The 27037-nt window shown below is 36.0% G+C and overlaps 1 protein-coding gene across 6 annotated transcripts in view; it reads right to left on the bottom strand.

Annotated features, from left to right (window-relative positions):
• apc (APC regulator of WNT signaling pathway) overlaps positions 1–27037 on the bottom strand; it is a 76188-nt gene that overhangs the window by 11352 nt on the left and 37799 nt on the right. For 3 of the 6 annotated variants that reach the window (XM_015337714.2, XM_015337711.2, XM_015337717.2), the window contains exons 3-10: positions 13807–13891; positions 13006–13207; positions 7098–7206; positions 6138–6251; positions 5337–5420; positions 3831–3938; positions 1649–1765; positions 722–1100 (exon numbers count right to left, since the gene is read on the bottom strand). In XM_015337714.2, coding sequence (XP_015193200.2) covers positions 722–1100; positions 1649–1765; positions 3831–3938; positions 5337–5420; positions 6138–6251; positions 7098–7206; positions 13006–13207; positions 13807–13891 — 1198 coding nt within the window. Of the gene's footprint in view, positions 1–721; positions 1101–1648; positions 1766–3830; positions 3939–5336; positions 5421–6137; positions 6252–7097; positions 7207–13005; positions 13208–13806; positions 13892–23288; positions 23388–27037 lie in introns of those variants that run through there. The other 3 variants (XM_015337736.2, XM_015337724.2, XM_006627009.3) reach the window with 3 other exon arrangements.

The following is a 27037-nucleotide window of genomic DNA, read 5'->3' as shown; positions in this document are numbered from 1 at the left end:
TAGTGAGAGTTACGTACCTCACCAGGACATGCATGGCAACCAATACTACTACACTTAATCTGATATATTTCTATCGAATTTTAATTTGCAATTAAAATGGCATTTTTTCCCTCAGATTTGAAGCAATGAAAAGCTTATAAATATTGATAGATTTACAGCATTTAAAAAAAGCAATTATATTTGATCTGTATAATTCCCACTTTTGGATAGCCCTGCTGGCATTTAACTTGACATACTACCTCTGAAGGCTCTGTATCAGCCAGACAACAAGCACATGCATCATTTGGGAAGTCCATGCCATGGTTGGCAGAGCTAGGAATAAAAAAATGCACCTTCTAGGCTACAAGACTCTTCTTTTACCAATTTATTGAATACACCACCCTTTGGATCATTTCATTGTTTGCATGTCTTCCTTATTAATTGCATGTTGCTTTTTTTTCCCCAAAAACACTATCACTACAGTCAACAAAAAAAAAGGTTCTGTGCAGAGGATTAACATTTGCAACTAACACTAACACTCGTTAATACATTTTAAACAACCTACAAAAAAAAACTATAAAATATCAGAAAGCTTATTTATGTCAAGAGTCCACAAATATTTTTCACAGAAAAACAAAACAAAAACTGTAATCAATCAATTCTCAATATCAAGTTCATGCAAGGTACCATGATGCAGAAAAATCCAGCATCCTCACTCAAATGTTCAGGAGAAATAACCTACTGGGATTTTTGTCCTGATCCACTCCCCGCTCATGGGCCTCTTGCCATTCCCAACAGGTTTCACAGTAGGCCCGGATCTGCTCCAGCAGGTGAAGAACACGAATCTCTCGTCTCCCTCGCTTGTCATCAGGCTGCGAGTGAATGATGTTGTGTAGAGCTGCACTGGCCCTTGCACGGGCCTCTTTACTGCCTCGCGAATTACCCAGCAGCACCGAGTCTTTATCATTGCCATGCAACAGCTGGATTAGCAAAGGAAGGCAGCCCGATTGCCGCATTGCAATACAGCTGTCCTGGGAACTTGACATTGCCAGCAAAGTACGAGACATGTCGTCTTTATCGTGGGTACCGAGCATTGAGAGAAGAGAATAAACCATTTCCACCTAAAGTCAAAACAAAGAACAGCTACATGTAAAAATGAATTTTTGCCTCTGCTGGAAAATAACAGATTAAAGTAAATTCAAAATCAGAAACATTTAATAAACTTTGGAAATTTAAGATTAAGATGAGAACATACAAAAAGAGCTTCATTTAAATTAACTAATTTAATTTAACATTGTTAAAAATAGAAACATTTAGACTAATCATATTTAACTATTTACAAGGTAGGAGAACTACCTTGTATGCCCTTAAGTGCATATAAATGTTCACTTTAAAACAAATGCATTTATATTTGTTTTGTGCCCAGCTACCATTTGTTCCGACTTCAGTTCACATATACAAAACTACATGTTACACTGAATGCAACGTCTAGTTCAAATTATGAAATTTATACTGAAATATAAAGCAAGACTGAACAAAATGTATAGCCACATTTCATATTTCAGTTTACAAACATGCAATTTTGAAAAACTGTTAGTAAGACTATCCAAACAAACACAGCCAAAGAACTGTTACAATTATTTTATTAGTAAAAATGCAGTGTAGCAACCTGGGGCTTGGAATCTTCGGTTACCTTGGTACCCAGGTGACTTGTCAGTCGTCTTGGGACAGAATAACTACAGCTCATTTCATTGGCTGCCTCGTGATCCATTCGGGCACTTGGACCCTGCAGAGACAAAAACCAGACAAAATAGGGCATGGAAGACTTTAGACTACAGGAATGATTAAAATTGATTGTGAATAAACCTTGATGATATTTTGTGCCACAACACAGGCCATCCCAATGTATTACCAAAAGTAATGTCGTTATTTCAGTAACTTTGAAGTATAAAAAATGTGTTAGCTGATTGCTATTTTAGGTTTATCAACCAGTCTTTAGCAGCATTAACAGTTTTGTCCATTCTTCAGGTTTAAATTAGAATCGCTACAGAAAGTTTGTTCAGGCTTGTATCAAGTTGTTCGAGATGCAATGACAAGTTCTGCACTGTACAAAATGCAGCATTGTAAAGGAAATAAATCCTCCAGATATGATAAAATGACAAGAAGGCTGAAGACAAAAGCAATTGCAGAGGGCCCCCGCAACAGAAACGTGCATTTGCTTCATAACCTGTAGAGATGACAAAAGGAATGAGCTATCATACATTTTGAACAAACTTAATTATGAAAACATGCTGATACTCCTTTAACAAATTACATATACTATAAGGCTAGAAGTCTAAAATCATACTTTTCTGCCATGCAAAACCAAATCTGTCAATAAGGCCTCATATGAGACATTAATGCAACCCCCAGTTCACCTATTAATATAGTTTAGAAATACACCAGTTACAAAGAGCATCTCCAACTGAAATCATTAATCCCAGCTGTAACAAGTATTGAGAGAAGGTAATCAATGTTGCTAAAACACAAGTTGCTTTGTGTAACCAACCAAGTGTAATATAATTGTAATAGATGGAACTGAGCAGATGCACATCATTACTTAATGGCTATTTCTGTTCTAAAATGTCATTTGGATACCACTAAAATTATTTAAGCTGGACCTTCGCCTAATGTTTTGTAGTACCATGACGATACTGTACATCCTAACCACTGCATTCAGAAGTGCAGTACAAGATAAAAACAGCATCTCCTCTGGTTTTGCAGAAAAAAAAAACATGACTGTGACTGATTTTTGCATGCAGCTTTTGATCAAACAACTGCATGCACTCATCAGAAAGCTAATACAAAAATAGCATCCATATCGTCAGAGATCATTAAATGACTGAAGACTAAGTTCAGCTGTTAAACATGGAGTATAGTACCCTCAGTAAAGACGTGCGCTTGTAACAACCATAATGATGGCAGTTTGCAAATATGCTCATCGAGTTAATAGTAGTGTGTGTATGGGAAACAAAGTGCTATCACCACCAATTAATGATGGCTAGCCGGTTCTTCCACCTTTTATTATTACCACTGACGTTTTACATACAGAAATCATTTCAGGAACAGGATAAAATGATAATGTATACTCCTGCCTGAGGTGAAATATGTTAAGCATCTACCAAACAGCCTTTTGCCTGCTGCAATATAAAATTACAGTAAGCACAACCGATGCACTATACAAAAGGTAGCAGGAATAATGTAATTAAAATCAATCCACTTAAAACACATAATTGTTCCCAATCATAAAAAATTGCCTTTGGTCAGCAAAACAGCATTTAATTCCTTGCTTCAAATTTAAGACAGCAGTCTTACACCTTGTATAGCTTTTGAAAATTACTGTTGTGTGTGAAATTAACAATTAAGAAATTCCACAGTCATAAAGCACACCTAGTATAAAATTTGGTGATTACAGTAAGACTAAAGAAAACTAAAGTTTCACTTTTAATGCAGAAATAAAATTTCTGTACATGAAATAAAATTGACTATCTTTTCAATTTATCTGAGGCTGCACAGTCAAGTAAGGGAAATCAAAATCAGAATTCAAGATTCTGTACAAACATGGTTATGTGGAGTTAGCCAGACCAAACCTCCAGTTTCAATGCTATTCTCTGTGCCACAGCTTAAAATGGTTTAAACAGGCTGCCTGAAAGAAGAAAATCCAGAAGCAGCAGAATGATGGCATAATCAGGTCAGGTTTGTTTACTGCTAAGTAATCGGACAAACCCCGCAGTATTCAGCACTATTCACCAGTTGTTGCTCTTGTATTTGATACAGAGATGGAGCGCAAGAGAAAACGTAAGTTTACCTACCTGACCACACCCCGTGGAACCCATTCCAGATTCTGCAGCTGCCTGTCCTGCCTCATTCTGTCTCTCTGAATCACGTGAAGCTGGGTCATGCTTGGTTTGCGACGCCTTCTGTGTAAACAACAACCTCACCATGAAGCATCAGCACACAGCATTGGCAACAGGCAGTGTTTGCCAGCTGCTATCATTACATTTTGTTCAAGCATCTGCTGTTTCTACTCTACTCCGTATCCCCCTGACCTAAATAATCAGTAGCTCAGATTGGGTTTTCTCTGAAAGGGGGATGGGTGGGTAAGAGGGGAAAATTATTCTATTATTCCACTACACTAGTTACCTTGAAGATTTGCAACCTCAAAAACTTCATAAGGACTAGCTACATTAAAACAAATTCCATGGCATTCATTTTCTTTTTCCTATATAGTCTTTTCTTGAAAATAATCATCAAATGTAACAGGAGAAAAGATGCACAAAGCTGTCATTTGTGCACACAGTCACATGATTCAATCACATCTCTTTAGGCAAATGCAGAGCTCCTGAGCTATTATTTATAGCATGGCTCGTAATACCAAAAAAACAATCTAAGCCTATAAAATATTATACTACAAAATCAAACATGAAAAGGTTTTCTGCCCTTTTTACTAAAGGTTTCCATTTCCAAAAATGTTTTATTGAAACTTGCAACCTTGGCAATCTTGCAATGATACAGACCACTCTTTCTAGGATTAATGTTTAATTTTGCATATTACATTTTAATGTTACATTTTACATACACAATTTTAATTTTTAACCCTTTTTTATTTCAGCACAAAGTTAAGTGGGAGATGGTGGGGGTTCTTGAGTTAAGCAGGCTATTCAGGTAACAGATGCAGACGTGGGCTGGCTCCTTGTTTTACTGTTTTTTTCATATCCACAGCTGCAGCAAGAATGCTGCAAACAGTTTTACAGACAAACATCCTACTAAGATTTAAAATAGCAGGAGAAAATACAGCAGGGGCCTAATCATCCATGCCAGTGAAAAACAAAAGCCATAATAGCCCTCTGACAAGTCCATCAGAGAAACATAACAGTTATCTTCACAACATGCCTCTTACTGCAAAATACAATTACTGGTAGTTACCATGTATTTAATGTCTCAAACTCCTAATAAATGCATCAGCTTTACAAAGAATATAGAAGAAATTAGCAACTCTTATGATTATAAAAATGTGTAATACAAATCAGTTTTGAGAACTAATTTTTAAGTTCACAAATAGAACAAAATTCATTTCATACAAACTCCCCTTCAAGTGTTCATCTAAGGACTAAGAAACAGCGACAACAGTACCCCACCCCCACCACGCTGGTACCTTGTGATACTTTATCGTCTGAGGTAAAATTCCTTTCCTGACACCCTTATCTTTAATAATACGGAGGATCTAGTGGTCATTAGGGCATAACAGTTCAAAAAATTGAAAGCACTGCAGGAGTTCACATCACAACTGTCTTAAACATGTTGTCATTTGTACCCACCTCTGATTCTCCTGGCTGGGACTGTAAGTGTTGGCGAATACGAAGCATGTCCTTCTCAATCTGCTGAATTCTAGCCACTCTTGCCTAAAAGATATTCAACAGAAGGAACAAGATCTTAAATAATCTTATGAATTTAGTGCCAATGGGTTCCATATACTTACATTTTAAACCCACTTAGTAATAAATAAACTAAAAGGCTGCAGAACAGAGAAAGATAAGTTATTTACCACACGGTCTCCCTTAGAAAGCAGGATGATGATGTAATAATAATTTTAGATACCATGTGATGCAATACTCTTAATATTTTTCCACTGTTTCAATTTTATCTCCTGAAACACTGAGCTAAATTGTACATTTTACCACTACCATCTGCACAATTTGAAAAGCCCACATGAAACTCCAGATCACCACTTAATCCAGCACAAGTGAAAATGACCTCATCGTCTAGCCCACACTTTCCAGCTGATGAACCCAATCAGCCAATTTTCCATGCTGGTGAACCCAGGAGAATGGAGTTCAGTTTTCACTTCTTCATGCGTGGCCTGACTGAAGATAATGTTCAGTTGGTGTCTCTCTGGCACATGAACCAATAATTTTGACCACAACTAGAATATTCAAGTACTATCTTGCTCAGTTTTACTTCTAACCCTCCTCAATTCACTTCATAGATGAATGAAAATCAGACAAAACCTCTGGGGGCCCTCAATGTCACTTACAGCATATAAATTTCACCATACTCATCTGTCAAAAACCAAGTATGCACCCTGTATGAAGGATGAATATAAGATTTAATTAAGCTACCTGTGCTCGCTTCTCCATGTCTTGACATGTTCCAAGTTGTTCTTCCATTGCTGCCCTTATCTGTCGCGCTTCATATTCAAGCTGTCTGCGGGTCATGTCTGTCTGCAGAGAAAACTGCATAACAGTATCACATCAGTAAAACCTTCACAAAACCAAAAATGTATATACATATCCTGTTAAACAGATGTCGATGCCCAATGGGATGCTTTTGTTGTTTGAGAGAACCAAAAATCCAACTCAAAGTTTCTAAATGAAGCCCAAAAGCTGCTTTAGACAAAGCTAAAGAAGTTATCCATTCCCAATATTTAAAGGGCAGTTGTTAGACAGGAATGCTTGACAACTGTCAATACTCAACTTTCTAGTAGCATATTATATAAACATTTTCATCAAATTTCTTGACCACTTTTAAAGTTAAACTCACACACATCTGTAGATAGAAAAGTACATTTTGAAGGCAGACATTAGAAAAATAAAAAAATCATTTAAAAAATCTCCTTAAAAACATTTTGAGTTTGTTAAGCCATCATCTAAATACTAAAATGAAGTCTTAAAATGTATTTAAATTGTCTTATTTAAAAAAAGTCCTTAAATAAAATTGAAAATATCAGTATATGACCTTGTCCTGTCCAACTGTTGTGATACTGCCTAAGCTTTAACAGTACTTCCATTTTTAGTTAACGTTCACAAGGAAATATTACAATGTATTCAAGATGTTATAAACAAAGAGTGAAACATCTTGTTTAAACAATGAAAGTTCTGGGGGGCTGGAACTATAGATAAATTATATTTTGTAATAAGTACAAGTTTGTCTGTACAAGTTTTCAAAATGGAACATCAGTATAAATCTCCAAGTAGCTCATTGAACTGCTCTAACCTCAGGGTTTTCCTCACGTGATAGCTGTGTAAAGTAGTTGGAGATGACAAAATGCCACCAGACAAGATACTATCACCCTAACTTACATTTTCTGTAAGGGGAAGGCTATCAATCCTTTTTGTGAGATTCTGAAGCTGAGCATAATACCAGTCCTTTTCCTTCTCTTCTTTCTCCAACTCGGCCAGTAATAAAGACCTAAGAAAAGAAAAAGTTGCTTATAAAATTTTATTTTATACGTTTGAATTAGTCTATGTATATTAATCAGAATGTGCCTCACTAGGTACTCACATTTAAACCCTGTAGTCTGAGGGGCAGAAAAATAAGCTAGTTCTTGCTTAGTAATGGTCTTTCAATGTCAAAACATCACAGATCATGCAGCAGTGCCAAACAGATTTAGATGCACTTGAATGGTTAGTTTTTCACTTCCCAACAGTAATAATCTTCATTGCATCCCCCATTTATGCTTCAACCTCAACAGAATATGACCCCCTTGTGCCAGAAATGTTTTTGCATTTCATGCATCATGCACTTTTCATCCCAAAGAATGCTAAACACATTACATATATATATGCATTGTCACTGAAATATACACCCTCACAGGTGAATTAATGCACATCAGGAAGAAAAGTGAGGAGCTGCTTCATGCAGAAAATGAAAGAGAAAAAATAGATAGGCCAGACTGACAAAACCCAGAGATTTCCCCTTTTTTTCTCCTCATGATTGCTCAGAATCACAGAATAAAACCTCCAGTATAGACAGGTCCAATTTCATTCGTCTATGTACGACTTCATTCTTGATTTTTATCACAATATTATTCCATTTCACATGGTATTCAATCGTAACTGTATATCAAATCAATCGAGTAACCAGATGAAAGATTTAATAAAAACTGCATATACATTTCATAAAGGGTTTTTTAAACACATACTAGTAAGTCTTGTACACAAATATTCATGTCTGTTTTGTGTTTAATGGGCACATTTATCAAATAGAGAAACAACAAAAATACCACAATTGCATGTGGCTTCTGTATTTGAGTAGACTTCAGTACTAAGATTCAGGTATTCATTCAAATTTTATCTAAGAGTTTATTGATGTGTATAAACTGAATATATGAAAATATAGTATACAAGTGATCTCCAATTGCCTGAAAGCTAAACCAGCAAATGCATCACAATTTTTATCGCCGTTTCACTTGTTTACCTCAACCTAAACAGTACAGCTTCATTTGACTATAGGCTTACAATCTGATTAGAGACGAATGCAGTTCTTTCTCAGTGCTCTCTAATTATAGCATGAGACTGACACGTGCCCACTGAGAGAGACAAGGCTGGAAATAATTCAGTTTGCACACACATGAATGAACCTTCGTGTAACACTCTGGGCAAGATATGTGCATAGCTGTCCATTTCCGAAAGCAGTCAACGTGGAAAAATCTATCATGAAAGATATGATAGAAACAAATCCTAGTCCGTTGGGCCCCTGAGCAAGGCCCTTAACCCCAACTGCTCCAGGGGCGCTGTACAATGGCTGACCCTGCGCTCTGACCCCAAGCTTCTCTCCCTGTCTGTGTGTCTATGGCTCATGGAGAGCAAGCTGGGGTATGCGAAAAGATGAATTCCTAATGCAAGAAATTGTATGGGGCTAATAAAGCAACATTAATAATTAATTAACATTAATTAATTATCTAATATTGAATTTACACCCATGCAACCCTTTTTTTCTTCCAAATATGGCTAGGGAGTGAAAAGAAAACCTGATCTTGTACCTATGTGAACCTACTTTTAACTTTTTACTAAGCATAAGAATTTTAATTGATTCTCATTTATACATTTTACAGACTAATGTATTTATATTTAAATACTATAACTGCTATATTTTACTGGAATATTAAGATATCTCATTGAACTTCTTAGCCATGACAGGAATAACATTGTAAATACTAGATAGTTCTAACGGTGTTCAGGAGCATTCTTCAATTTTCATGTTGTCTATTACTTTGAACAACAAGATTCAAATGCAAATGATTTCAATTTGTGTGTACATAAGATACACTTTAACAATCTTAACATTTTTTCTGGGTTATTTCTATGTTATATGAAAAGAATTACTAATACATTTTATGGTTGCACATCAGACAAAAGATGTACAGTGTATAGTACAAACTTAGTACAGGAGAGGTATACATTTTCCGACTGTCAGTATCTTTTTTTCATACATAACATTATACTCAAAAATATTTTCCACATTAATTACTATACATCACCAAAATGTAGCCAACTAAAATAATCACAGATCACTACTTACATACTTAAGTGAAAAGAGCATTAACATTATTATACTAAATGTTTTGGTTTGGCTTCAGTATGCAAAGTGTCCCTCATTTGAAATATTTTATTGTTCCCACACATCAAAACGTTGAGCACCAAATAAAAAGGGATTTACATGAAATCACTGCATAGAATACTGCACATCATGTATACAAATAGAACCCACTGTACCTACTGCTGAGATCTTTCCCTATTATTGTAACCTTGACTTTAGTTGAGGAACTAAATGGCTAGATATATTGTAGTGTAGATAAAAGGTAGATATTATAAAACATTGATGAAAAGAAACTGATTAAGAGTTTCTTTTAAGAGTTTAGTTAATTTCAGAATTAACTACAAGGAGGAAAAGTTAAAACAAACTGTTGTTTGAGATCTTTTTGAGAGAAAAGTGACTAAATGTGACCATAACAGTCTATACATTAATCTGTTTGGGCAACAATTCCATATTCTGCTTTAAGATCACTGAGATACTGAGATAGAACAATCACTTAAATTAAAAGGGCTCCAACTTTATCCGCATTGCAAATCAATTGCAACAGATGCCTTATATTTGTTACATTTATTGATGTCAATATGTCTATGATGGTATATCCAGTTTTGTATGCCACTATGTATATTTAAAATGCTATAATAACAACAAAATTACCAATTTACTCTATACTGATAATTGAGCTTTAATGGGTTAACAACAATGATGAAACTACGTAAAAGTTATAAGTGCTTTGAACATGCAGATTGCTCAACCAGTTGTTTCCTATTGCTCCATCTTAGATTTTTTTTCTGTCCTCTGTGCTATCAGCCCTTCTCAATTTTGGTACATTTACTAGAATTAGACTGTCTATACATTTTTGGAAACTGAAATTTTCTGGAAGTTGAAATAAAAGGAAAATGTCAGCTTAATTTGCAATTGAGGATGACTCAAGTTTTCTCTGAAGTGCAGAGAAGCAAATCTTCCAATACGATTCCACTGGGAGGTTCTAAACACTTTCGAAGATGAAAAGCAGAACTTCATTAGCAAGATTTTGGATTTTGCTTGAAGAGAATCTGTGTCAACCTAGTCAGGCTGATTAGATTAACCTGTTTAGATAATACTCGACTTTAATTCTGTGATGAAAGCAGATCATTTCCTATGGCAACACTTAATTTATAAAAAGACAGACCTATATCAATCAGCATGTGATTTTGTAGAACCTTAAAGGTTCTTTGGAAATAACTAATTTGCTGTCACTGTCCAGTATTAATTTTGAACAGATGCTGAAAGACACCATCACTGCCTTGAAGTATATGCACTACCCAGAAAGCCTCATAACATAAAACTGCAACTGCAAGTCTGGAGATGAAACAATACAAAATTCAGAAAATACCTTTTAAAAACATTAGTTTCAAACCATCAGGCTAGAGAACTAAAATCATTCCTGGGCATTTTGTTACAACTCAACATCCTTCCTTGCTGGCTACACAAATAACACAGTAATGCCTTCAAGAACTACATATCACTGAACTATCTTTATTGAAAAAGGTTATTAATGTTGTACTTAGAATACAATAACTGTGAATGCTGAGCCCCTCCTACAAACACGGGTATGCACAAATGATTACATTTTAAACAGCTTTTAAATTTGTCTATAGTGGATTTTTCATCTAGGTCTATATTTGGCCAGATTCATGTAATTGATTGTGGTTGTGAATTGTATAGATTTTACATTTTACACAACAGTCATTTTGTTTTACGCTAACTCTTTAAAGAGCTCTAATATGGTTTTTATCAGGAAAAGCTGTCCTTTACAATTTTTGCAAAAATGTTCCAAAAGGCATGCAAAACATTTTGCAACATCAGATTTGCCATGGGTCGAACTGCACATTTAATAGAGTCAATGTAAATACTGATCTCATCAAAAAAGGGTATCCTTTCATAAAACACATCTCTATGAAGTGCAAACTTAAAATGCATTGTCACTGATCTCAAATGGAGATCATACTAGCAAATTAATATTTAGTACAAAGCTATCGCAGCTTGTTTGTAGAGAAGTGAGCTTGCTCCTGCCTTAGCCTAATGAATAAAACCAAGAGTATAATGATATTTTCCTGGAGAGGCAGAAAAAAAATCAATTACAATTCTCTGCTCAGACCCACAGAAGAACATGGCAACATTGCGGGAGCAAGAAGGTCACATTGAAGAATCTAGATCTAGTTTACTGCTGAATCACCTTCATCACATTTCTAAATTCAATGCCCAATCTAGGGAACACATTTATCAAATAAACAGTTTACCATGTAATTTAAGAACTGAGGAAGAAAAAAATAAGTAAAATAAAACAGTATATATAATTCTTAAGAAAAACAGGTATAATGTTAAATTATTTGCATGAAAAATTGTCACTTTCACTTGTGAACATGGTTATTTACATACACAAAATAGATCGTAAAGTCTGCAATACCTTTCTAAATAAGTTCTCATTCAACAAAAGAAAGCACAGGAAAATGGGCTCCAAATTTTGTAAATATTGCACACTTGAAGGAGTTCTTGTTAAATTCATCTTTGCCTTGTACAATCTGACTTCCTTGATAATGACCTCCCTGAACATCTCCCACTTAATTCAAATGAAGCAATTTCTTACATATCCACCTAATCAGCTGTGATGGGAGTGCTGGTGCAAAATGGTTGCTGTGCACAATTTAGTTAGTTGCTGCACTATACTGATGAAGTGGATGCCATCCTAAAGAGCTGTCAAATGTGCTAATATGCTAATATAATGGCAAAATCAAATCTGTCCAAACTAACAAACAGATGCCCAGATCCAAGGATGCAAAACAGACTTCCATACTTCACTGATCAAAAGTTTTTCAACATGAACTTTATCTTGCTGTGTTAATCATACTAGGGATGAATTTGTCCTACACACCATTTGGTCCTATTTGACTAGGTAGATAACTGTCATGTGACATATTCATGTTTTTGATGTACTATGGAATCCTAATAGTATCCAATAAAGTGCTGTTTTTGAAGATTTAGCCTCCCAATTCAATTATCTTACTGCATATTTCAGTAATACTTTACTTCATCATCATGGGCAGTAACAGCCATTAGCATCTGGAGGACAAAACTGGGATGACTTATGAATTTTTTATTCCTGTCATTAGAGATATTGAGGGTCAATGCTTAGATCCTTGGCCAGTTCCCTGATTTTCTTTGCTTTCTGATGTTGTTTAAAGATGACTACATAACAGGATTTCAACATTTTTGACAAATGTAGTGGGTGTGAACATATTTCAACATCATATTTAGAAAAACCTGCAATTATTTTGGACAGGTATGTTCCAACAACATCCAACAGTAGCCTCTCACGTTTTTGAAGCTGATACACTGGCTTCTTCAATCTAAGAACTGAAAGGCATGCTCATATCAATTAGCTACTTAAAAACAAACAAGCAACATGAGCCAAATGTCCCCCTCCTGTTTGTCAGCCAATTGTCCCGTGTTTTTAATTTTGGTCAAGACATTAGAAAATCGAAACTTGTACAAAACATAAGGGTACAAAAGAACTTCCAGGGTCTAAATCCCAAAACAATGAAACTCAGTTGTCACCCAGTTTTGCAAATGAGTACAATGCACGTATGCTGTACATTATGTCAAGAATGCAAAGATACACAAGGTGTAACTTGCCTCTCTTTCTCCAGTTCCTCCAGATACCCCGTGCTCTCCCGACCCCCATTCACCACTCCTTTCCTAGGGAAGGAGGCCATGGGGACAGGACTACTTTCCCCTGATCGGCCAGACATGGAGCCCTCCTGGCTGCCGTATGAACGCAAAGACACCTTTGGACGCAACTTTACCCCAGGGAAGTTACTGGCATCAAGGTTCATTTCTGAAAAAAAATCACATATTTCATAGCAACATTTCAAGCATTTGAATTCAGCTAAGTTATCCCCCTTTACTTCAAACAACCTGTATTAGCAGCCCATAAAAGAGAGCATCATGCCAAAATTAAAAAAAGGATAAAACGCACAGACTATCCAAATACTCCGGATAACCAAGCTGGACAAAGCTTATCTTTCAATATTTGATAGAGCTTAGAATAGAAATGTTATTCCCTCTGAGGGGAAAGGGAAATATGACTCTGTAGTTTTAATGATTTTTTTTCAAACTTTGGAAAGTATCCACCTTCAAATCTTTATAATAAAATTAACTTGTCAAATGTAGACATTTTCATTGCAGTTTAATTTCACATTAGCAATTAATTTTACATATTAAATATTATAATCAAATACAAAAATTTGGTATTCCTTATGCAAAGGTCTGTACAAAACTATAACATATAATCTGACAATTACATTTATAACAAGAAAGTTTCATCCCAGTATAATTCAGCCAATTTTGAAAAGGGTATTCACTTTTCACCTTATTTGCTTGAAAATAATCATTTTTGGGTTCAGATAAATTTAAACCACCTGCTAAAAGCCTTACCTTTCAGTCTCTCCAACAGGTCAATTTGTCCAGAAGACCCCATGGATTCTTCTTCAATGCTTCCTTGTAGTTGCTTAAGCACCTCCTGGAGCAAAGAATGAAGCACAATCAGTATCCCTATGACCATACTGTATTCTGCTTTATAAGCAGACAGAGCTGGCAGCAGCTCTGCAGCACTTGTTCATACAACTACTGCACAGCAGCCCTGCTGCTACTGGCTAGTATAGCGCTGTTCTCTCACTCAAGCCTTCACTCAGAATCACTGCTCTATCAATGTAATAAACATCAAACCCCTGGCACAAAATATTAGCTGCATACTAGCAAAACCCTTTCAACATGGTGACATGTTTATTGTTATCTATAATGAAGTCTCAGCATACATTTCACCTTTGGACAAATTCCCACCTTGCAGCATAATGTTGCTCCAACGTGGATACACTCCAATTTCCTGATGCGCCATCAGAAAGTCCTAGCACAAAGCACTAAACAAAGCAGAACCACCTTGAAATGATATATAAAACAGTGCAGTCTATTTCCCAGACAAAGATTAACTGAGAAGTGTATTTCTATGCTATAGTCACTTTGGAAAGGGCTGTCTTCACAAGCTCTGCTGATCTAAAAGATAACAAAAGCTGCAAACCTTCGTACATATTTGTCAGTTATTGTGATGGTGTTATTGTACTTAAAGCCTAGGTTCCAAAATTGCTGTCATTATGACCAAGGACATATCTTACTTATAAATGGTAATAAACGAAAATAAGATACACCGCATTGAAATCAGTCTTTTTGGACAAAACAGCACTGAGAACACTCAGGAAACATTCTAATTCTTTGTAGCCACAAAATGATAGTTCTCGATGCATTTTTAACCCAAACCACATACAGAGCCTTCAGAAAGTATTTACCCCCCATTGATTATTTCTCATTCTGCTGTGTTGCAAAGTCAAATTAAAGCATATGTAAAGAGGATTTTTTCACCCCCTTTGTTTTAACAACCTAAATTGGGTGAGGTATTCAATTATCTTGAGATCACACTAAATATGTTAACAAGGTCAATAGCTTGACTGCACAATAAATATCACTGACTGAGGTCTCACAACTAAAACAGCAGATCAAATCAGTCCTGCTGTCATGAAGACCAAGGAGCTGCCCATGGAATTTCAAAGTTGTTAGGAGGAAAAAAGCTAGAGAAGGTTATAAAAAGATTGGCAAAGCTATGAACCTTCCTAGGAACACCGTGAAGTCCATTGTAACAAAATAGAAAAAACATGGCACAACCCAGACACTACTAAGATCAGGCCATCCTAACAAACTGAGCAACCGGACAAGAAGGGCAATTGTCAGAGAAGTGACCAAGAGGCCATATACAACACTGACAGTGATGCAGAGCTCTTTGGCTGAAATGGGAGAAACTGTCCAAACATCAACAATCTCTTCAGCACTTCACAGATTTGGCCTCTATGGGAGAGTGGCTAGAAGAAAGCCACTTCTGAGAAAGGCCAACATTAAGTCACACCTGGAGTTTGCTAGAAGCCATGTGACAAAACCTGAAACCTTTGGAAGTCATGAGACTAAAGTTAAACTTTTTGCTAAACAAAGCAAAGCGCTATGTTTGGCACAAATCAAATACAGCCCAACACCCGGGTAACACCATCACTACCGTCAAGCATGGTGGAAGAATCATGCTCTAGGTTTGCTTTTCAGCAGGAGGAACTGGAAAGCTTGTTGCCATCAAGGAAAACATGGATGGAGCCAAATACAGGCAAATCCTTGAGGAGGACCTGTTTCAGTTAGCCACAGATCTGCGTGTAGGGAAAAGATTCATTTTCTAGCAGGAGACTGACCCAAAGCACACAGCAAAAACTACCAAGGAATGGCCCAGCTAGAGCCCAGACTTGAATCCAATTGAGAATCTGTGGTATCACCTGAAAATTGCTGTCTACTGATGCTCTCCATCTAATTTGGCAGAGTTGGAGCAAATCTGCATTGAAGAATGGGCACAACATTCAAATGTGCAAAGCTCATACAGACATACCCATGAAGACTCATGGCTGTAATTACTGCTAAAGGAGTATGAATACTTTTGTTAATGAGAAATGTAAGTCTTTAATTCTGGAGGAATTAATGTTCTTGAATAAAAAATAATTTTGATTCATAAATGTGTTGAATTTATTGTTATTGAAGGAAGAAAACATTTCAAGCGTTAAAATTTGGATGTGTAACAGGAACAAATGCAAAAAAAAATTCAAGGGGGTGCATACTTTCTGAAGACACTGTACTAAAATATGCTTAATCTGGGAAGGGGACTTATTGTAATCTTTGGACAAAATTGTTTTCTGCTAAAGCACAGAAAGGCTTTCCAGGAACTTATTATCAAGCACTGCACCATGTACTATACAGAAGCTTTATGAAACTGTATTGGCTAATACTTTCATTGGTATGTTTAAGATATTTTAATAATAAATATTCATACAGTGCTCAAGTTTGTTTGTATGCACATCTACGCCAAACTGTGCACTAAACATGCAATTACAGTAAAGAAAAAAACGAGTTCCTTAAAACTCTCATTCTTTGCAAATCAAACTCATCATAATTGCCAGGAATCCTTGGGGGTTCATGTTTCTCATCTATGAATGTATCTGAGATCCAAAGCCTTAGCGGGTTGATGTGAAAAACAAATGAGCAGTAATATTAACTTTTTTTTAAAAATATAGATGAAAAGGTGGTTGGTGAGGGTTTAAGGTCATGACATAGTCACATGTCAGAATGCTGTTCTTAATTTTCCTTGTTTCTATATTCTGTGGGCTGCTTACAGTGCAACATTGACTGGTTCATTAAAATACCAAACATATCTTTTGTTTTGAGGCCTCAAAGCATTTTAAAGAATGCAAGTAGCAAACTAAATGCTTTTGTTCTGAAGGTCTGCCACAGTTGGGTACCTCTACACAGTGGTTACAAAACTCAGGGTGTGTTTCTCACCAGGCCTACACTCTCAGCTGAGCTGTGATAGACTTAGAAGCAGAGTTCTGGGATACAACTATTGCTCCAGATGCCTCAAAATAAGAGTTGGCAGCATGTAATCCCCCAGTTCTGTAAGAATGCCAGTTTACCAAACTTTCTTACGACTGTTTTCTCTTGTGCACTACATCTTATTGTTCTAAACTCTGTTGTCTTAACTAACCTCAGATAGGTCGAATTGTATAAGACCAGGGGGAATTTGGCTAGAAAATGAGGGTCAGTAACCCTACAATAAATGACTACTATTACTAGCAGTACCATGGCAGTAATAGTCCCCTGATATAATGTTTAATCCAAAAGTTTGTGCCACCTACAGCATAGTATAGGTGGTGACCATACTGGGGTAAAGATATATAAATTCTGGCCTAGCCTTGCTAACCTTCTGAAATCAGGCTGTAAGGCGGTAAAACTAATGTAAGATAATACCTTGCAAATGTGAGATAATTACTTTTTTAATTTACTGAAATATGTAGTAATATTGAAACACCCTATGCAGTACTGACAGAATTTAGACCAGGTGTGTACAGTCCTGGTTCTGTGTATGAATTGTTGTTCTAATTTAACTTGCAGCAAACGAAACCATCTGGGAACCACATAACCATCAATTTAACAGCATCTACCAGTTGTTCAAATACTGTTGTTCTTAATAGATCTTGAAACCTGTGAACACAATAGCTGTTTAAAACAGGCAGCAGCTGAAGTTAATCAAGTGCACAAATGATTCTGTAATTTAGAAATTTACATATGTCCTTATACAGCATTCTTATATTCAGCAAAAAATAATCATATGTATTTTTAAAATCTTAAATTCTCTTTGTATAAACATACCTATATTTCAGTATATTCACAATTTTAACAAATCAAAAGATGGAGACTATTTCATCCTTGTCACTTGAAAAAGCAAAAAAAAACTTCTCCCTAAGTCAGTTAGAAGAAAGCTATTGAAAGAGCACAAAGGGAGATGTAACAACTGTACAAGCTGTCTAATCTGAAGCTGAACCTATAATCATGCTCAGTATGTTATCGCATAATTATGCTGTGCAGCTGAAAAAGGGACTGAGATTACAATTAGACAGTTGATATACCATTTCTGCAACACTAGAACCACTACTTCCACAGCTCATTATTGTTTAGCAATGGAAGCAAATTATCTGGTTTATTTTACGGTTTGAGCAAAAGAACAAGACATTTAAAAAAATTAAGCTAACACTGTGAGATGTGAAACAATGCAACAAGAAAACAAAATTACCTTTTCGTTGAATATAAGACAAGTGCAAGAAATAGTAAAGCACAATGTTTAAAAACAGGAAACCACACAAAAAAGCAAGGAATATGTACAGCACACTACAAGCAGGAACAGCCTGCTTCTGTCAAGCTGTATCCTGAAGTTCCCTTGGGGATTGGCAGTAATACAAAAAACTCAAATCACACTCACTAAGTGTTCAAACTAATTTCTGCTAAACAGTTAAAGACATTACAACAATCACTAATTCTAACAAAACATGAACGGCAAATAAAATGTACAGATAAAGTCACAAATGTTTCACTATGCCACACTTAGGACTACAGGCATTTTCATAAGTCAATCTTTTTGCAAACAACCATAAATTATTTTCAATCCGTCAACCTAAAGCCTTAAAAATTAAGTAAATTACTGAAAGTAAAATTAAAATAGTTTAATAAAAAAGCTTTCTTATTAAATTGCAAATCCAAGTTGAAATGAGATGTCTATATCAGTATAGTAATGGCTGCAAATTAAGAGTCCTTATTTTTACTGACACAGGATACTTAATGAAATAATTTCAAGAATAATTGTCAGTGTCAGACAACATTTAAGGCTATTCCCCCACAAAAAGAAGGTGTTTCAGCCTTAAGGCTAGAGGAATATAAAAATACACCATTGCTTTGATCTACCATCAAATAGTTTCCCCATCTGACAAAATCACAAACAGCAATGAATCCTATAGATGTACTCCAGTTTATTCTTTAATCTTTTTTGGCATTTGATCTCGTGCTGCCTCAGAAGTAATATTAGAATGCATTCATCTTTGTTTTAAGTTGTAATTACTCTTGCCCATCATTAGATTTTGTTCACGGTTCAGCTTTGTAGAAACCTGCAGTAGCTTCATAACCAAGTTCAGAAATCCCTTCAGTTTTTTCCCAGCTGTCATACTTTCTTAAATAGTAAGGAAAATGAAAGGTGTATTTTATTACTTTTTTAAACAAACAAATTGACATTAAGCTGTTCAGTTAAGTTGTAACAATAAAGTCATGGTACCTAAAAAGCATTCATAAAGCATTCAGGGCCACTACATTAGTGGCAATTGTGATTCCTCAACAGTAAATGAAGGTCTAAGAGTATGTGGGCTAGAAAACCAAAAAAGCTGACATATTTGAGATTGAAAATAGATATCTATCCTCAATGGGCTGTAATAATAAAAGGCAGGATTTGAATATAGGCTTGCTGGAGGCAGATCATCAAAAAGGTGTTTCACAAAATCAACCAGGATCAGACTGAGTGCATTTAAACAGGGAGAAATGCCAGCAATGTAACAGCATATGCTTTTCACAGCCTGCGTTACTTCTGCATTAAGGAAGACAAACTGGACTGTAAAGGTGCCGTTTAGGAGAATGGAAACCATACTGGAATTCTGCTGATAATAACATGCTCAAACTTCAATGTACTAATAAAATTGTCTTTGCTTATTCTGTGATGGAGGCTACGGTGCATCACAGTGCACCTGTCTATAGGTATTTTTATGCCATATAATTGATTAAATAGTTTGCAATGCATGGGGTGCGCATTATAATAAGAAAGAAATGGAAACTTGTAAAAGTTGAAATGGAAAAGAAGAGTTGTCTGTTTTATGCTGGATTTTGTCAGAAATCATGCTTACAAAGCTAAGCCTATAAAGAAAACACTTTCAGTGCTACAGGCATCATTACCAGTACCCTAACATGAAGGGTAACATGAAGCCATGTAGAAGCCTAACCTGGCTCTCGACAATCTTAACAACTTTCGCCCATCCTCCAACTTACCCTTTCTCTCTAAAATTCTAGAACGTGCTGTCACACTTCAGTTACATAACCACCTCATGACAAACAACCTTTTCGAACCCCTCCAATCCGGCTTCCGTCAACTTCACAGCACAGAAACCGCCCTAGTCAAAGTCACCAACGATCTCCTAATAGCTTCTGATTCTGGTTCTCTTTCCATACTCATCCTTCTTGATCTCAGTGCTGCCTTTGACACTGTTGACCATAACATCTTACTTTCTTGTCTCGAGACTGTGTTTGGAGTCTCTGACACTGCCCTCAAATGGTTTAAGTCTTACCTCACTGATCGCTGTCACTTTGTCTCTCTCAATGGGTGCAGGTCTGAAATTGGTCTTGTCAAGTCTGGTGTCCCCCAGGGCTCAATACTGGGCCCTTTGCTCTTCAGCATTTACATGTTCCCACTTGGTCAGCTTTTAAGATCACATGGCCTCAGCTTTCATTTTTACGCTGACGATACTCAAATATACATCCATACCAAACCCGACACTGATGTGGCTGTCTCTATTCTATCTAATTGCATCTCTGACATAAAAATTTGGATGACTCAAAACTTCCTTCATCTTAACTGTGACAAGACTGAAGTCATGCTTATTGGTACCCCCCATCAACTTCGTAAAGCCAGGCCTGTAACCCTGTCTGTAAATGGCTCTGTACTTGAGCTTCAATCAAAATTGAAAAACCTTGGGGTTATATTCGATTCTGGCTTAACATTCGACCCACATGTACAGCATACTGTCAAAACATCTTTTTTTCACCTTAGAAATATCGCAAGACTACACCCTATGCTATCATTAACTGTGGCTGAAAAGCTGATCAACATATTTGTATTCTCTCGAATTGAGTACTGCAATGCTCTACTCCCTGGGGTATCTAAATCTACTCTGAACAAGCTGCAGTATGTCCAAAATTCAGCAGCCAGAATCCTGACCAGGTCTAGTGCAAGTGTTCACATTACTCCTATCCTGGAGTCCTTGCACTGGCTTCCGGTCAAATTCCGCGTAGACTTTAAAATCCTCATGCTCACCTATAAGGCTTTACATGGCTTGGCACCTCAATACCTGTCTGAACTTTTATCGCCCTACTCCCCACCTCGCAACCTCCGCTCTTCAAATTCTGCCCTCCTTACTGTCCCCCAAGCCCGTCTACATTGTATGGGCGACAGGGCCTTCTCCCGCTATGCCCCCAAGCTCTGGAACTCTTTGACCAAGGATATTAGAGAGTCACCTTCTCTAAACTCCTTCAAATCCAGACTCAAAACCTTCTTCAGAAAAGCCTTTACTTAACTGGTTCCACTCTTCACCCCTCTGCTCTTCTTAATACCACCTTCCACGGTCTCCTCTATTCTTATTGTTGTAATTATAATTGTGTCCTATCTTGTGAAATCTTCTTATGTATTGTTGTAGTCTTCTTATTTATTGTTATTGTCATCCTGTAAAGCGCTTTGAGAAGTCACCTTTAAAGGCGCTATATAAAATAAAGTTTATTATTATATTATAACCCCACATTTCAACAAGCTCAATACACCGTTAAAAATGCTCTACCATGGCTCTAGCATTAGTTACACTACAATATTAAACTCACAGTAATTACAGTTACAGCAAGCGTAATAGCATTATGTTTCTTCACTTCAACCCTGATAAAAGTTTAAAAGTGTAGTGTGCTTAAATTCAAACGATACTGCAGTCTTTTTCGCAAGTCTTTAATAAGCTAAATCAATTCTTCTAGTTTGGAAAGATTTAGAAGTTTGAGTGTTTAGAACAAAACTTGACATTCAAAAAGAAAGACTGAGCTAGTGGCACAGATTCAGTATATGATGCTATTACAGCAGATCTCAATTCTGGTGTTATATATAGTATGTGCATGTAGTTTTTTTATGTCTGCTGCACCATTTATATAAATATTTAAAGGTTGCCATGCACATTTTTCTGGAGCATACATGGTCATTAACATCATAAAATATTTAGATATTTATATAACTTGAAAAAATCCTTTCTGAAAACTAAATTGAGCCAGAAAACATTAAAGGAGTATGAACAGTAACTTCACCTTAGTACATCAAAATGCAAAAGCATGAAGTATAAAATATATTAGCTAAAACCCATTCTTAACAAACTAATCATCTATATGGGAACAAGTAATAGGTTTATTCCATGCTGAAAAAAAGAAGAAAGAGAACACAATGTTTCAGCCGTGGAGCCTTCTTCAGGTGACACCTGAAGAAGGCTCCATGGCCGAAACGTTGTGTTCTCATTCTTCTTTTTTTCAGCATGGAATAAACCTATTACTTGTTCCTTTGCAGTCTACGCATGCTGATGCAGCTACCCACCTGAACTACTAATCATCTATATGTCTTCCTCAAAATTGTAAACGGATTAAACACAAAGCATTTTTGTCTCTTCAGCAAAAAAACAACATTTTTCATACACTCTTAAAATCTTTTAAAACATCTGAACTTCTTTCAAGGTAGACAGACTTTGTTCTGCTTCTAATAGATTCTGCCAATACAATTTTTCCAATTTGTGTGGAGATCAATCAAAGCTAAAAGGATTTCAATTATTGTTAACAGTACAATATTGCATGAAAAGATCAAACTGCAGCCTAGAAGAAGGGATCTGAAAATGCAGACCTTCTACATTCACATCTTCACAACGTTATAGGTTACGATATGCTCACAGCATTGTTTGATGTGGCATTGATTTCTATTACATTTCCCCACAGAAAGTTACCCCACTCTTTAATCTGTAATTCTTCTTTGCCAAGTTCTTTCTCCATTTCTGTGATGAAACCATCCAGAGTTCGTTTTTAAGAAATCTAATTACTTGGGGACCATGGTGTATTTTAGTTCTGTCTTATTGAACCCACACACATAAAAGGCTTCAAAGCTTAATATCTTTTACTTGCTTTTATCCACTAACAGTTCAAAGGCTTTGTATAGATGGCACAGTTTTTAGTGTGAAAGCGAAATAAATTGCTTATGCCTTCAACAGCTAACTTGTACTTTAGTAATGGAAATCTCACCATCAGCGGTCCTAAGCAAAAGTGGTATATCCTACTGCACCCTGCTCTATCCTAGATGTACCCACAGTGGTGGCAAAGCCCTGCTGGGAAAGACACTTAATGTCTGTTGTTCGCCTTTATAACGAGCCTTTATCTGACCTACATGAACTTAAAACACAGAAAAGTAGCACCGAATTGATCAGCTCTTATAGGAATCTGCATATAAAATCAACTACTTCCAAAAAATAAACCTGAGAGTTATAAATGGAAATATGTAAGATACATAAGAATCCTTTGGCAAGCAAAATCTTTTTGCCATAAAAATGACAAAATCACGTTTGCCGGGTTTCTAGAACAGTGGAAGAAACATGGTCTCTCTCTCACACAGAAATAGTTCAATTCACTCTTACCATAATGAAGCCACTGCTATCGTAGCAACCCCTGTTTGTGAGAAAGCGCATCATCCTCCAGTAATCCAAAAGTGCAATCCCAGACTATATGATGTACATCTTCCACCTTTCTAAAATAAAATAAAATAAAAGACAACCCCATGCTCAAGACGCCAACATGGCCCTAAAATGGTGTCCGATAACACAATCTCGCAGGAAGCAGCTTGTCATCCCACCCAAGTCAATAAAAATCTGCCTAATGCATAAGGAGGACAATGGAGCTGCAGCTGCTTTCCATTAAACTAATATGACACTGCTTTCCTATCCCCCTGGGCACCCCAGCTCTTACTATGTGCAAGATGACCTCTGCATCTCTGCTTGAACCCTGCATCATTAACAGGCTGCCTAAAAACAGTACACATTTTCCTGAGGAGATTTCCACACAAGTACTCTTTTATTCTCCACTAATGACAAAAGGAAGCACACAAAAAATAAATTCTCCCCATAATAATGACTGCTCTTATTAATAATCAAGGACAACAAGCTAAGCCCACAATTGAAATTACTTGGAAATATAATTTTCCCTCATATCCTCAACTGGAGAACTTAATAGTTGTAACAAAAATAGTTTTGTTAAAAAATAATAGTTTTTCAATAAGAATTTCAACACTGTCATCAGAATGAAGAAGAATTGAAATGTAAATTTTAAAAAATTGCTTTCTTTATAAACAAGCATTTTACATAGCAGCTTTTACTGTGGTTAGATGTATGATGAAACAAATCTGATGACTGGGAAATTGGCAATCATCTTGTGAATTCTATCATTCTATTAAAGATGGTTTACACTAGACTGGTATGTACAATTTGGTGGGAAGCGTGAAACAATTCCATGCTGTTGTGGTTGAGAATAGTCAAAAAACAGGGATCATCTCCAGCCATGAAGCCTAAATAAGAGGAAACAGAGACTTAAGATACTAGAAATGAGTGGTAAAAATAGAGTATTTTTAATGTAGACGGTAATTCAACAGACTACTGCTACACAGCATTTTGATAATGAGTGTAATATGGGCAGTTCTACTACATTTAAATTCCAAAATATGGAATATATGTGGTGTAATTTTCCAAAACACAGAAAAGGTAACTGTATCTAAAAGTCAAATGCAATTACATTTGGATTTTCTCCACTGAATAAACTATCAAACTTGATGTTTTTAAAAACAGTCTTATCATTTTTAGCAGCTGAAGAGCCTATTTGAGTTGGACTAAGTTCTCATTTTTAAATCTAACCCAATACCTTCGTTGTAGGGTTAATTCCTATAGTATGCTTAAAACTGACTATAAAGGACTCTAGCTGTATACATACGTAGCATATGAAGTCCATATTGATTTTATCAATGGGATTACCGCTAATGCACATGATGCTAATTTCCTGTTTTCAAAACTGAAGCTTCGTGTAAATCTCAGCAACAGTTAACATACCAGGACTTTATAAAGTACCATGATACACATCTAGCAAAGGAAATACATGCAAAAGAATGCCCTCATTTCATCCATGTTCCATTGCATTATTTTTGAAAATCAACCACCTGCACTCTTGCATACAATAAAATTAAACATGACATTGTAAGATGTGATTGGGAGCTCATGTCTGCCGCCACTGAACAGGAAAAATCTTCTGTATTGGTCTATATATACTGGATCTATCTTAGCCAGATGCCGAACAGCATCCAGGCCAACTCTCTCCAACACTAATTCAATAACCGTTATTATTATAGCTGCTGGACTGCTGCAGTATTTCAGCTGAAACCCAGATGCTTACATACCAAATGGAAGGACGTGAATCAGTGAAGTAGTACCTCAATATTGATTTTACACAAACACAGGAAGAACTGGTTAATTAAAGCACATGATATCGGGTCAGAAGGTGACGTCTACTTCATTGTGTTGGCGGAATCTAAATTCTGCGCCACTGCGATTCAGAACAGGATATCACATACCCATTTCCCCTAGGTCATTTCCACAAACAAGCTTTTCATAAACACTTACCTACATCATTATATGAGACTTTTTTCAAGAAAGAAATTGTATTAATATTAAACGAAGTAACAAATGTCTGAAAACATTATCTTTACTACTAAATATAAACATCCAAGACATGTTATGACCCCAAACATTCCCAACAGACATGTCCCTGTGCTTAACTGCAAACCATCACTGTCATCATGTTTTAATTAAGAACATGAACTTTTGTTGGGTCTATTTAAGGAAGTCCCTAAAACACTTCACTAACAGCTTGGCAATCATTGCAGTGCAATCAGACTTCACTGTGGCTACAGTGCCATAACTATTTCCAGTAACTTTTATCTACCACAAAGTGTTTACTTAAACTATTGCCAGCAGAGGGCAGCAAATATCTGCTTTTATCTCCACAAAGATACTATCTGGAGATAAAGGAAAGGCTGAAAGTGAACATCTCAGCCATTATCCAAGTTGACAAATAATTCAACTAGAGGAACAAGAAGACCTGTGATTTCAAACTTGTCACCAAAACATGCTGCATTCTTTTCTGCTTATTCACAGTTACCTTAAACAAATACCATGAGACACCATAGAGGATAACTGTTTGATACTAGTACAAATACTGCATTCAGACAAGTAAAACACAACAGGGCAAATGACTTGAAGTAGCCTATATGAGAAATCCCAAGCAAACATTAATTCCTGTGCCAGGTTTCACGCAAATAAATTGAACTGATTTCATCTATATAAAGTAGGGCATTCTCTAAGTAAGCACACAAAGCAATAATAGCAGATGTGTAGCCAAACAAGGGATAAACCTTGGGATTTAAATCTTTGTGAAATTAGAGGGGGATTCTGATATCTAAATGCAGTGTGATAAACTTCAGTCATAATAAAGAAAGGGTTTTGAATGTTACACCAATAGCAATTTTTTTAGAAAATAAGATTGTGGTAATTTCACCTGACAAACTTGGTGGTGTCTTCGTTCAGGACTTTCAACTACAAAGAAATCATAATTCATGATAATAACCATGAAAGGTTAATTCATGAATAAAAAATAAAGGTGTATTCTTTGCTTTGTCAAGAAAAGCATTCTTTCCTGTATCCTATCTTTCTGGCATATACTTCACCCCAAGTTCAGGTAATCTGATTAAGTGTATTACAAAAAACAAAGAATAATTAAATGCATCCCTTTCTTTCCAAAGTTATTTTCTTCTTAGAACACTTCCCGATAGGATAGTATGGTAACTAAAATATTATACCTGGGAATATTTAGTCAGTAAAGTCAATTGCTTGTTAATTGATGAACGCATTACAGTTCTGAAATAAAATCTAGAGAAAATGCATCTTTTGCTATTAAAATGACAAAATTCAGATTACAAAACAAACATGCTAATTTATTTCTTAAAACAATCCAAAAATTAAATTGATTTTGCCAATGGCATTATACAGTATAAAGATGAGGGTGATAAAGCACAGAAACATTTAATTCTACAGTCCTATATTATTGAAACAATTCCAAGTAAATTATTTAAAGAGCCATAAACAACTGTGTTCTGGAACTGTGACAAAATGAAACCGCATTAATGATGCAGGAACAAAAGAGTATATGAAAATATTATTTTCAACACCTGTGGGTACAGGGAATATTTAACAGTACACAGTATACTGCATCCAATACTCATCAGGCTGGCATTCTGCCATGCACAAAGTGCTCAGATGAAAATCTAAACCACAAATTAAAAACTATT

The sequence above is a fragment of the Lepisosteus oculatus genome, chromosome 3 (genome assembly GCF_040954835.1).
Source record: "Lepisosteus oculatus isolate fLepOcu1 chromosome 3, fLepOcu1.hap2, whole genome shotgun sequence".
NCBI classification, from domain to species: Eukaryota; Metazoa; Chordata; class Actinopteri; order Semionotiformes; family Lepisosteidae; genus Lepisosteus; species Lepisosteus oculatus.
The sequence above is the reverse complement of the archived record's forward strand: the minus strand, read 5'-3'. Positions and strand labels throughout refer to the sequence as shown.